Source organism: Rhinatrema bivittatum, chromosome 1 (genome assembly GCF_901001135.1).
Source record: "Rhinatrema bivittatum chromosome 1, aRhiBiv1.1, whole genome shotgun sequence".
Lineage (NCBI taxonomy): Eukaryota > Metazoa > Chordata > Amphibia > Gymnophiona > Rhinatrematidae > Rhinatrema > Rhinatrema bivittatum.
Genome location: NC_042615.1, coordinates 446,257,692 through 446,270,333, shown reverse-complemented (window position 1 = coordinate 446,270,333; position 12,642 = coordinate 446,257,692). Strand labels below are relative to the sequence as shown.

Genomic DNA, 12,642 nt, shown 5'->3' with positions numbered 1-12,642 from the left:
CTTGAAATGGTTGAAAAGGGCTGTGGAGAGATGTAAGAAAAAGGCATCACCACTGGCAGGATTTGTCGGGAGTGTTAGCCACAATTAGATATGAAAAATGTCCAAAAATCCTCCATCTTATAGGAAGGCCAAGAGAGTACATGATGAAAGAGCTGAAAATTCTGCTAAAATGACTGAGAAAAGAAGAGGTAGCAGAAAAATTATTTGATGTTAGTGCTTCTGCTGGAGTGTGTGAATACTTAAGGAAAGATATTGAGCCGTTTGAAATGGCTAATGAAACACTTGACAGACTTTAAAAGAAGCCCCTCAGTGTTAAACAACAGGCAATCACTCTCAGTTTATTGATAACGTACCTTTCATCTGCAGTTTGTTTGAGTGCACCACCTCTCAAAGTACAGAGACAGCATTCCTACCAAAAAAAGACATTAATATATTAGTAAACAGTTTGCTGTATGGGTCTATGCATTGTGCTTTATTAATTGTGCTAAATTCTTCACTCAGGGGCCCATTTACTAAACTGTGTTATTGCAGTAATGCATGTGTAGTAACGTAGGTGTTAGCGGCTTGGGAAATAGCTAGGAGGAATAAGGAGGCAGAATCTGGTTGTTTCCTTTATGTGCAATTTATTTACAGTGCAAATCAAATCAAAACAAAGAATGCAGCTCACTAAGTTCAGGTAGTATACACATCAAAGTTATCAGGTTTTAGTGTAAGCTGGATTCCTGCCTGCTCCCCAGGGCCTCCCTAACCTTTCTGGGCCCTGTCTTCTTATGCTAGGCTGCAAGGATCATCCCTGGGTCCAGAATCCCTTGCTGGATTGGGATTTAAGGAAGACTGGTAAAGATAGCTGTGGCTAGTCCCCTAAGGTGGTCTGAGGGAGTTTCCTGTAAACTCCCTCACAGTATGTTAAATGGCTGCATTAATGCTATCACACAAAATGCATTTACCATCAACACAAAGACTCTATAATGCAGATAAATATTTTAATGAGTTGTACTTTATACAAATACATGCAAAGAAGCTCATTACTATTATAATGGCTTACTTCTCACAAAAATTATCTTGCAAGAGCATTGATAGGCTAATGCATATGTGGGGCAAGGTATCATGTCAGTCAACGCCAATTAACATCTTGGCATTAATGAGGCAAGAATGAGGATTGCTCCCGCCTCAAAGACCCTTTCAGCCATTTTGAATGGGGTTGATGGGGAGGAACAATAAGACTTGGGGTCCCTTGAGACCTCTCGGAGGGGTGGAAGGGGAGGGTGAAAGAGGGCACTCTGTAATGGATCATAGGTGTGCTCGGCCCACCGCAGCCCTTTCTGTGGCTGGGGGAGGGGAAACCAGTAAGGAGATTAGGTCTGTGGATAGCATTTTATGGACATGAGGAGTGGGGAGCAGACTGGCATTAACCATTTCCCTATTCTTTGACCCATGTGAGATTGTTGATGTTCCTTCTCTCTTCTTTGGCCCATGTGGGCTGCTGAGATCACACCTCCAACTTCTCCCCACTCCCCCACTCCTTTTTGGCCCATTCAGGTCCACTTATACTTCTTCTTCTTCAGGCCACTGACACTGCCTAATCGCTGATGCTATAAGATCTTCATTGGGCTCCATGGGCTGTAGGTACCATGCCTAAATTTCCCGTTACCATAATAACAGACCTTTGTTCCACTATTTCTTTCATAAAACAAACACAAAGAAATTCCAGAATGCACAACCATTATCCTAGCTGACTTTTTATTTATGGCATCACAATTTTAAATGCCTATAAAAAAAATTATGAGATTTACAAGTACTTCTCTTATTTACTATATTTGACTATTCCTAAAACAGAAAAATATATCAAACTAAAACTCTTGAATATCTGTGGAATGGAAATAAACAGAAGTTCAACAAGAAAAAAAAGTCTAGGTTGGCCTAGCAGGCTAAAAATTAGGGGAGGGGGGTGGTGGTGCCTGGATCTGGCAGGTCTACCACAGCCTGGCAATCTGTGTTTAACTAGTATTATGCTACAAATCATAAGGAGGGTTGCCTGGGGTATGCCTAGCAGGTCCATCACAGCTGGTTCTACCTAGCAGGCTGAGCAGAGTTAGTAGAAATCAACTGGATTTAGACTGTGTTGAATCAACAACAATAAACGCCACTACTTAAGAAAAAAAACCTCAACCCAGAAGATTTAAACAACTACCGCCCAATATCAAACCTTCCCCTCTTTGCCAAATTGACAGAAAAGGCGGTTCTGAAACAACTAAACGAACACCTTGATGACCATAATATTCTATTTCCCACACAACACGGCTTTAGAAAAAACCTCAGTACAGAAACCCTTCTACTCAATCTTTCTGACACCTTATTAAGAGGCCTCGATAACAAACTAGATCACCTTCTGATCCTCCTCGATTTGTCAGCAGCCTTTGACACAGTGGACCACAAAAGGCTTATTTTTAGTCTGGAATCCATCGGTCTCGCTGGAAAAACCCTTAACTGGTTTTCCTCTTTCCTTAAAAACAGATTTTTCAAAGTTTCCTACAACAGCTTTTCATCTGAGGCCATCCCTCTGGATACTGGAGTTCCTCAAGGGTCAGCTTTATCACCCATTCTCTTTAATATCTACCTTCTTCCTTTATGCCATCTTTTAACTAGCCTTAACATCATTTTCTACATGTATGCTGATGACATACAACTTCTCATTCCCATTACTTCGTCTTTAGAAGAATCAATGTCAAAAGCAGCCTCACACCTTGAAGCAATACGAAAACTACTAAACAACCTAAAATTATGCTTAAATATGAGCAAAACAGAATGTATACTAATTACAAGGAAAAACTCTGGTATAACATACACTCCTCCCTTCCAATTTGACAACATTCAAATTCAACTCAAAGACAACGTTAAAGATCTGGGTTTCTGGCTAGATAATGAGCTAAATCTTAAAAAACACATCGCCGCAAAAACAAAAGAAGGCTTCTTCAAAATTCAAATACTCAAACACCTTAAACCGCTGCTTCACCCCCGGGATTTCAGAACCGTTCTTCAAACCCTCATCTTCTCCAGTATTGACTACTGCAACTCCCTTCTAATTGGCCTTCCCAATGCAACCTTAAGACCACTGCAGTTACTCCAAAATGCAGCTGCCAGAGTCCTGACTGGTAAAAGAAAATCCGACCATATATCCCCAGTACTCCACAACTTACAGTGACTTCCTGTTAAAAAAAGAATAGAGTACAAAGTCATCACAATTCTACATAAGACAATTCACAAAGCAGACTTCACTGCCCTGGACAATATTATACATCTGCATAAATCATCACGTACAACAAGATCTACATATAAAATTCAGCTGGATGTCCCTTCATTACCACAAGCCAAACTTTCCTCCACCAGAAATAGAGCCATCTCTATAGTCGGCCCAAAATTATGGAACTCTTTACCTCTACACCTCAATTCACAAGAAAATCTTAAATCCTTTAAAAAGGAACTTAAAGAATGGCTACTCTCACAGTCTTACAATAACTGTTCACCCAATGATAACAGAGCATAAAACCTTTTTCATATCCACCTCTCGCCCCTTTTTATTCCAACAATCCTTCTGACTCTCGCCCGACTTGCAGAAACCTTCTTTCTCATTAACGGCTTCAACCGTCAACTTCAAGAACTGCATACAGTCTTCTCTAATGTTCAATGTACTTGTTAACTTTTACTAAGTTAATACTCTGTTTCAATCTGTTTTAATGTTATGAATTCAAATGTAACTGGTTCATTGTAATGTAAACCGGAGTGAAGGCATTGTCAGCTGTACCTCGGTATATAAACAAATGCTAAATAAATAAATCAATCAATCAATCAATCAATCAATCAATCATAAAAGTAGGGTTCTCACCACTATATGGAGAATTGTAAGATGACATTTGGTATAATTATAATAAATATTTTTTATAACATTTTATTTAAACAAGGTACATAAAGTACACACTAAATCATGTGGAACAACTTGAGAATAGACAATATCATATAAATTAATACACCAGTACCATAGACATTTAGCAACTACTTGTTCTTCCTGCCAAACCCAGTATGGAGAACAAATTTCTTTATATAAAGCTTCCTGTTCCCAGAGATTATATGTTCCCAAAACACAAAACTAGATTGCTATCTCCAGCAACTCCGCTAATAACAGACTGCTACTCTCAGTTTTATCAACAGAGCTCTAATAACAGATTGCTAATTCCCAGCTTTAACAACAGAGCTTTAATAACGGGAAGGCAAGGCTGGATGAGGCTGGGCTGGAAGGCAAGGAAAGGCAAGGCTGGATGAGACTGGATTGGACGGCAAGGCAAGGCAAAACTGGGCAAGGCTGGTGTGGAAGGCAAGGCAAGGCAAGCTGGGCTTGAAGACAAGGCAAGGCTGAACAAGGCTGTACTGGAAGGCATGGCAAGGCTGGAGCGATGAAGCAGGAACCAGGAATGCAGAAGTTGCAACATGCACTGCACAGCATGCAGGAGACCTGTTGCTGAGGTGAGAAAGGAAGTCCTGGAGGCCCTTAAATACGGCTGAAGCAGTGACATCATCGAGGGCACCGTAGGCACTTTCCAACTACGGGCCATTTAATTTGTGTGAGGTCTGGCACATGTGACTAGAGAGGATAGACTTAGTTTTTGGCAACTTGCCAGGTTCTTATGGCCTGGAATGGCCACTGTTGGAAACAGGATGCTGGGCTTGAAGGACCCTTGGTCTGACCTAGTATGGCATGTTCTTATGTTCTTATCAGGGGAGAGGCTGAGATGGCAGCATCATAGTCCGAGTAAGGAAAGCCTGGTTGCATCTTGCTACAAGCTCCTGGCCAGCTGAACTGGGGATGAGTCCAGTGGCTCGCGGGGTCTTCCCATGAGCCATGAATCTTAACAGTGCTCCCCTTCCAAAACCCCCTTCCCACCTTCTTGGGCCTAGGTTTATTAGCTGTGGGGCTTGCAAATTAGCAAGAATTTTCCTCAAGCCCATAGTTCTTCCAGGAAATGAGGTACTGTAGTTGATTTCATATCTTGCATGAATCTAGAATCTCTTGTATCTCTAATTGGGTAACTATTTCAGTGGCCACTTCAGTGGTCTGGAGTGGTAGTGTGCCCGGTCAAGACACGTGGAATACGTCATGAATCCTCAAAGATGATGATAGCATGAGTTTCTATGCCACATGACTCAGTTGACAATCGATAGGAAAAGATCCTATGAACCTTGGAATGAGCTTCTTAGAAGGCATATTGAGTCTGAGGTTCTTGGTGCTAAACTAAGCTTCCTGGGAGCAACTGAGGTGCAGGACGGTATTTCCTATCAGCTTGCTTTTTAGCAAGTTTTGCTGCTTTGTCCAGAAGAAGGTGGGTTTTCTCCCAGAGTTCTTGAAGCTCCTGTCACATCAGGTTGACTGTGGACAGTTGTCAGAGACAGAAAGTGATCTGAGTACTGAAGGATATCACCCAGAGTATATAAAAGGGGGATAATTCAGTGGAGCTTCTCACATGGTTGTTTTGAGCAAACTCGGCTCATGGAAGGACAGAGGCCAAGTTGTCTTGACACAGATTCACATAAGCCTGCAGGAAGGCTTTGATTCACCCTTTCGGTTTGGCCATTACATGGAGGATGGTAAGTGGAGGTGAAATCCAAGTTAATTCCAAATTTTCTGCACAGGCCTTTCCAGATTCAGGCTCTAAACTGAACCCCTCAGTCTGAGAGGATGTGAAGTGGTAGCCCATGCAAATAGAATATGTGTTGCACAAAGAGTTTAGCTAATTCAGGCACAGATGAGAATCCAGGAAGAGGAATGAAATGCACCATCTTGGAGAATCTATCCACAAGCACCCATATAGTGGTATTGCTATGAGAGAAATAAAGGTCATAGACAAAATCTGTAGCCACATGAGTCCAGCAGCAGCTGTAACAAACCCCACAGCTGTGCTCTGCCACTTTTATGCATTGTACACATAAGGCAAGGTCCTGCATAATACTGAATGTCAATCTTCATCTGTGGCGAAAAATGGTGTCGCACAAGTAATTCCAATTTCCAGGTAATGCCAGGATGACCAGATAGACGGGAGTCATGTGCCCATTTGAGAACCTTTTGATGTAGTTGTCAGGGTACTACTGTATTGCCAGGAGGAACTGTAAAAGAGGTGGCAAGCTCAATTTTGGCTGGGTCAATAATGTGCTGTGGGGTTTCCAGGGTCCAATTAGTATTGAATGACTGGGAGAGAGCATCAGCTTAATGGTTCTTGTCAGCTGGCTGATACCATACATCAACATCGAATCGATTGAAAAATAAAGACCAGTGGGTTTGCCTTGGGTTTAGCTTCTGAGCTTGTGCCACGTATTCAAGGTTCTTAAGATCTATATAAATGGTCACTTGGTTCTTGGACCCTTCCAGCAAATGTCGCCATTCTTCTAAGGCTAGCTTGACTGCTAGAAGCCCAAGATCACAGATATAATTCCTCTCTGCCAGAGAGAGTTTCCTTGAAAAATAGGATCAAGTCATGAGAGTACAATTAGAGTTTTGGTGTAGGAGGATAGTGCCTACCCCGAGGGTAAAGGCATCTACCTCCAGAATGAAGGGTCAAGATGGACCTGGATGATGTAAGCACATATTAAAGGTGAACTCCTTTAGCTGTTCAAAGGCCTAAATTGCATCCGAGGTCCAATTCCTGGTATCTGAACCCTTTCTTGTGAGGGCCGTGAGTGGGGCTGCCAAGGTGGAATACTGAGGTATAAATTGTTTGTAGTGGTTTGCGACTCTTATAAAGCATTGTATTGCTTTGAAGCCTATAGGCCGAGGCCATTCTAAGTTGGCTTTTAACTTCTTTCGGTCCATCTGAAGGCCTCTAGAGGAGACAATATACCCCAGGAAGGGGAGGTTGAAGATACACTCCTCTAACTTAGTGTAGAGATGGTGCTCACGGAGACTTTGAAGAACCTGTTTCACATGGTGGTGTAAACAATATTAGGGGTTTGAGACCTGTCTTCTACTGTGCACCTCATTTCCCTTTCCCCACATCTATTGGGGCTGGCAGTGCTACAGACAGTTCTCGCTATTACCTCCTATACCTACACAATCTGAATAGTTCAGAAAAGACCACATGTTTTATAAAAAGAAATTAGCAATTAGAAGATAATAAACAGTACATGTCTCTAAAGTGCTTGCTACTTAGCATCGGTTTATCATTAGTGGATTGAAATGTACCTGAAACCTTGGACTGCTTAGAATATTAATAAAGGTAACTAGCTGGCTAGCTCCACCCAACTTTGGGAGATTCCCTTCTGTTTATCGTTAGAGCAGTTTCTGGCTGGAGATCTCAGGGACCAAATTGAGGGAAAGAACTTGCTTCCTTGGTACTGGAACTGGCTGGGCTGAGGTGGCATCTCTCAACTCTGGGGCCATCTCTGGCTTCATTGCCACTGGCTAGATATCAGACAGGGCTTTCCTCTCTTCAGTCTCCTGGTCCTCTACCTCCTCGACACAGGGAGAGGCAGGGTTGATGCTTCCACATCATCAGGTGTTAATGAGTCTCCTCTCCGCTGGCCACTGCCCTGAGTCTCTCTCCACTGCAACTTTTTAACAGACATGAAAATGCAACAGTTCATGCATTTTCAATGAAAACACGAAAATGGTCATTTCTTTATTTCAAATTGTTGCCTTCCTCTCCCATGGTGGATGGGTGGGGGGGATGTCACTGCTCCTGCCTGGTGGAGATTCAAGAGAAGGGTATGGTTCAGTAATCTCTTGGCCAGTGTGCTGTCTTGCAGTGTCAGTGCTTTACTGTGACATGACCAGTCTGATAAACTGCCCTTTGGGGATAGCAGTTTCTGCCTCTGTGACTTGCCCCTGTCCTAGGCTTAGTTTATGTTTAATGGAAAATGCGTATAGCCTTTAAGTAAATAGGCAGATCAGATGAACTGGGCCTGTATTGTTATTCTGGTCAAAGTTCCTTATCTTGTTTCTCTTGCTGAGATGTGTTTCTTTGCTGGAACATACATGTCAGCATCCATCATTTAAAGTCTGCATCCCTCTGAGGTCAGTTTTCATAAATGGCAGAATTCATAATTTGTTGTATACAGTGGAAGAACATCAGGTATCTCCCGTACAGTGGTGGTATGCAGACAATGCCTTTGAGAAGATCAAGATGTCATCTAGGTAAGCCACTACATGAGAGAATAACAGGTCCTGGAACATTTCCTTTACTATAAATTGGAAGACCACGGTAGTGTTGCACAACCAGAAGGGCATTACTAGGTACTCATGTCCATCTTGGGTGTTAAAAGCAATCTTCCATTCATTGCCTTCTCAGATTCAGATCAAATTGCATATTCCCAGAGGTCCAACTTCGTGAATATTTCTCTGTCTCGGAGGTGATCAAAGAGCTCTGAGATCAAGGGAAGTGGATATCAATTTTTCTTAGAAATTGAGTTGAGACCACAATAATTGAGTTGAGACCATCCTTTCCAACAAAAAATAATCCTGCCTCTGCAGGTGATGAGGAGGGATGAATAAAGCCTTGGTCTAGATTCTACTTAATAAGCTTTAGAATCTCTGATGACTGGAAGCAGAAGCATCGTACACTCAACCTCTGCTTAAATTTTGTAAATCGTACACTCAACCTCTGCTTAAATTTTGTAAATCAAGTATTATAACCTACATATTCCTAATTCTTGTTAATCATGTTTTATTCTTTCTTGCTTCTCTCCTTTTAGTTAGCTTGTTTAGGTTCGCTGTTTGGACCTTCTTTCAGTTGTCCCCACCCCCTGTTAATTGTACTCTTCCACCTTTTTGTTATTATGTAAACCGATATGATGTGTATTTTAATGTCGGTATAGAAAAGTTGTTAAATAAATAAATAAATATATTTAGACATTGCCTCTGTTTCAGGATCAGAGAGCTGATAAACTCGGCCTCTACACAGAACCTTGTCTGGGATGAGGTCTATGGCAGAATCATAGCAGCAATGAGGTGGCAGGGCTTCCAACTGTTTACTGAATACATCAGCAAAGTCAATATACTATGGTGGCAATCCTGAAAGTTTAGAGGTGACAGTCCAGATTGCAGGTACTAAAGGAGATATCTTGGTAATACATTGCTCATGACAATTAGGACCCCATCTGGCAATTTGCATTGTTGCCGAGTCGATGTGGGCTGATGACGCAGGAACCATAGCAGGCCCAGAAGGATGGTCGTGATTGCTTTGAGTAAACTTAGAGGCTGCAAGTTCTGTGGTACTGTCAAGCTTAGTAATCTTCCCTGGGAAATGATCACCATAAATGGAGAATATTGAAAGTGAGGAATTCAAGGAACTGTGGGTATGTTATAGTGATGAACCAGAGCCTCATGGATAATGCTACCTCCGGCGCCAGTACCAGGAAGGCAAGAACATCGACAAGGATGGCCTCACAAGATGAGTGTAATAGAACCAGTAGTTTTGGAGAGGTGCAAGGATGACCTAGGGTGGCCACTCCAACCAGACCTAGGTCCTTGAGTTTCCTGGTTTGTTTGGGCAGCACCTTGTGAGACGACCCAGGGCAGCACAGTATAAGCAGAGGTTGAGTGTACGATGCTTCTGCTTCCAGTCATCAGAGATTCTAAAACGATCCACTTGCATGGATTCTCCTGGTGGCAAGCCTGACTCTGGAGGAGGACAGTTAGTCACAGGCTTCTGAAAATTTGGAGCAAAATGGACAGGGTCATGAGTCAAACTTCTTCTGTTGGCCCTGGAACCTTACGTCGATTTGCACCAGTGTAGGTGATAAGTCTCAGGCAGACAGCTCGTCCTTAACTTCTTCTGAAATTCCCTGTCTAAAAAATTGCCATCAGGTTGTCACTGCCTCACTGGAGTCTGGAGGCCAAGGTACGAAAGTGCACCACATATTCCCCCACAGACCGGATGCCTTATCTGAACTGCAGGAGTTCTGAAGACTTGGAAGTGGTGCGAACGGGCTCATCAAAGACTTGTCAAAACTCTTGCAAGAAGCAAGCAAGATGTTCCAGGAGTGGGTCAACCCTTTTCTAGAGAGGGAAGGCGATGCCCCTCAGCAAGGAAAGAATAAGATTACCTTGACTCGGTCTGTCAGAAATAATGATGCCTCTAGCTCAGATTGCATCCGACACATGTTAAGAAAGCTTCTACAGCTTCTAGGATCTCCATCATACCTCGGAGGCAAAGGCAAGTGAAGTGTGGGAGTGGCAGGTCAGAAGGCGGGTACTGGAGCAAGTACCAGAGCAGACCAGGCTGCAATGCCCTGAAGAAAGCCAGACATGGTATTCAGCTGGTCCTGCTGCAGTTGAAGTTGCTATGCTAGACTGGTAATGGTGGAGGCAGAGGGCGAGTCCACTGAGTTCATGGTCTCAGCAACCCGTAAGGGATAGGGGTTGTGTGAGCCCTTAGTGCTGTGGCATAGTTAACGCAGCCTTGAGGGTAAGCCTATGCCGGTAGCTGGAAATGCGCCCTATAGAGAGTCAGTTTGGAGCTTCATTTTTACCAGCTGCCTCCTCTGCACATTGAGCCCTTGGATTCTGGCAGATGACAGGTTGGTCTCTGGGGCAGAGGTGATAGAGTCCAGAGACACACCACAGACTGAAGAGACAGCAAGTTTATGCAAGTCAGGGGAGGGTCAAGGTAAGGGCAAGCAGCGAGCAAGAATAGTCAGGGACAGGCAAGTAATCAGGCCCAAATGGCAGGCAGTCGTGGTCAGGTCCAAGCAAGAGGTCAAGATAAAAAGTGACAAGCAAAGGACATGAACTCACAGAAGACACTGAAGAGGACTACAAAGAAGACAAGTTGGATGGACTGGGCAGGAAGACAAGACAAGGCTGGATGAGGCTGGACTGGAAGGCAAGGCAAGGCTGGAGAGATGAAGCAGGAAACAGGAATTCAGAAGAAGCAACACGCAATGCACAAGAATGCAGGAGACCCATTGCTGAGGCGAGGAAGAGAATTCTTGAAGGCCTTTAAATAGGGCTGAAGTGTTGATGTCAGTGAGGGGCGCGGCGGGCACTTTCCCATTACAAGCCCTTTAAGTTGCATGTGGTCTGGTGCATGCACACCTAGAGAGGATCTGGGAAGCGGCTGAGATGTCTTCAACCTGTGCCACATGAGGAGAGCCTGGCGGTGTCCTGCCATGAGCTCCTGGCCAGCTGCATCAGCGTCGAGGAGAGTCCAGTGGCTGATGGGACTTTTCTGTGAACCGCGAATCTTAACATACACGAAAAGACCTAATTTTACAATAAATGAGTTCCATCGGTAACATGTTCCAAAGTATAGGTGCTGCCAGCGAAATGGCAGATTCCCTTGTTGCTGTGAGGCGAGCAACTCTGACTGAGGGCACATCAAGCAGTCCTCGTTGAGATGATCTCAAATGACGAGATGGTTTATATATTTTTAGTAGAGGAATAGACTAGGGGGAAGTGCTTGAATACTGTCATCCCAATTTTAGGATGACAATTCTGGGCTCATGCTCCAGAATGATCTTAGAAAAAGCCCTGTATAACACAGAGCTGACCTTTCAATACATTTGGTTCTGCATCAATACCAACTCAATCAGGTTAGGGCCCATTCAGGTTCACTCTTCAGCCCAGAACGTCTCTAACTCCCTCAAAATATTACCTCAAACTCATCTTCAAGGTCAGCAAAGGATTTCAATTCCCTTCCTCAAATAGGTGACCCAACCATTTCAGGTATGTCTCAATGCTTAGCATTCCTACTAAAGGAATGTATCAAAAATGCAGAATTATACCAGAAGAGAGATATAGCAGTTGGGTCACTGCCTCCCAACTCCAGACTCAATCCTTTACGAATAGACATCCACACCCGTACCCATACAGGCAAATAAGAGGGCTTCTCTGACACCCTTCTACCCGCTCCATAGATAACAGAAATTGAAGAATAAGTTGCATAACGTGTCCCCCGCCATCCCAACTTCCAATGAATACCAGGAAACAGTTTTATCTTTATGTGACAATGTAAACAGGCCCATCACAGCCTAGCAGCCCAAAAGTAAGCCTGAAGATTCAGAAAGGCCATGCTTCCTCTATCTTTAGGCCGCCATAAAGTTCGCATATTCACCCTTGGGGATTTTCCATCCCAAAGAAACTGTGAAAGTAACCAATTTACTCTATGGAAAAAAACTGTTAGGTAAAAAGCAGGGTACATGTTGAGGCAGATAAAAAAACAAAACAAAAAAACTCGGTAACACATTCATTTTTATAACATTCACCCTCCCCGACCAAGAAATATAATGCCTTTGCCAATCTCTCAGATCACTCTGAATCTTAGTAAACACCAGGACATAATTTAACATATACAAATCAGTCACTGAACGAGGAACACAAATACCCAGGTACTTAATGTACCGAGAGGAGTTCTGAAAGGAGTCCAGACATATGGGAATATCTCTCGGGGTACAGGTACCAATGGTAAGTATTTCTGACCCTGCAAAAGGCTGATAATATCTGTAATAATCAGGTTCCTGACCTTTTGGGATTGGATAAAAATAAAAGGACATCATCCGCATATAGAGAGATAATATGCTTCCTACCTCCCGCCCAGAACACCTGTAAAAAGAAATCAGCACGAATCTAACTTACCAACACCTCAATAGCAAGATTAAAAA

General features: G+C 43.2%; 1 protein-coding gene across 6 annotated transcripts in view; it reads right to left on the bottom strand.

Annotated features, from left to right (window-relative positions):
* The window catches only part of KDM4C (lysine demethylase 4C), a 1,194,550-nt gene that overhangs the window by 299,671 nt on the left and 882,237 nt on the right, over positions 1-12,642 (bottom strand). For all 6 annotated transcript variants that reach the window (XM_029605175.1, XM_029605140.1, XM_029605184.1 and 3 more), the window contains one exon: positions 354-409. In XM_029605175.1, coding sequence (XP_029461035.1) covers positions 354-409 — 56 coding nt within the window. The remainder of the gene's footprint in view (positions 1-353; positions 410-12,642) is intronic.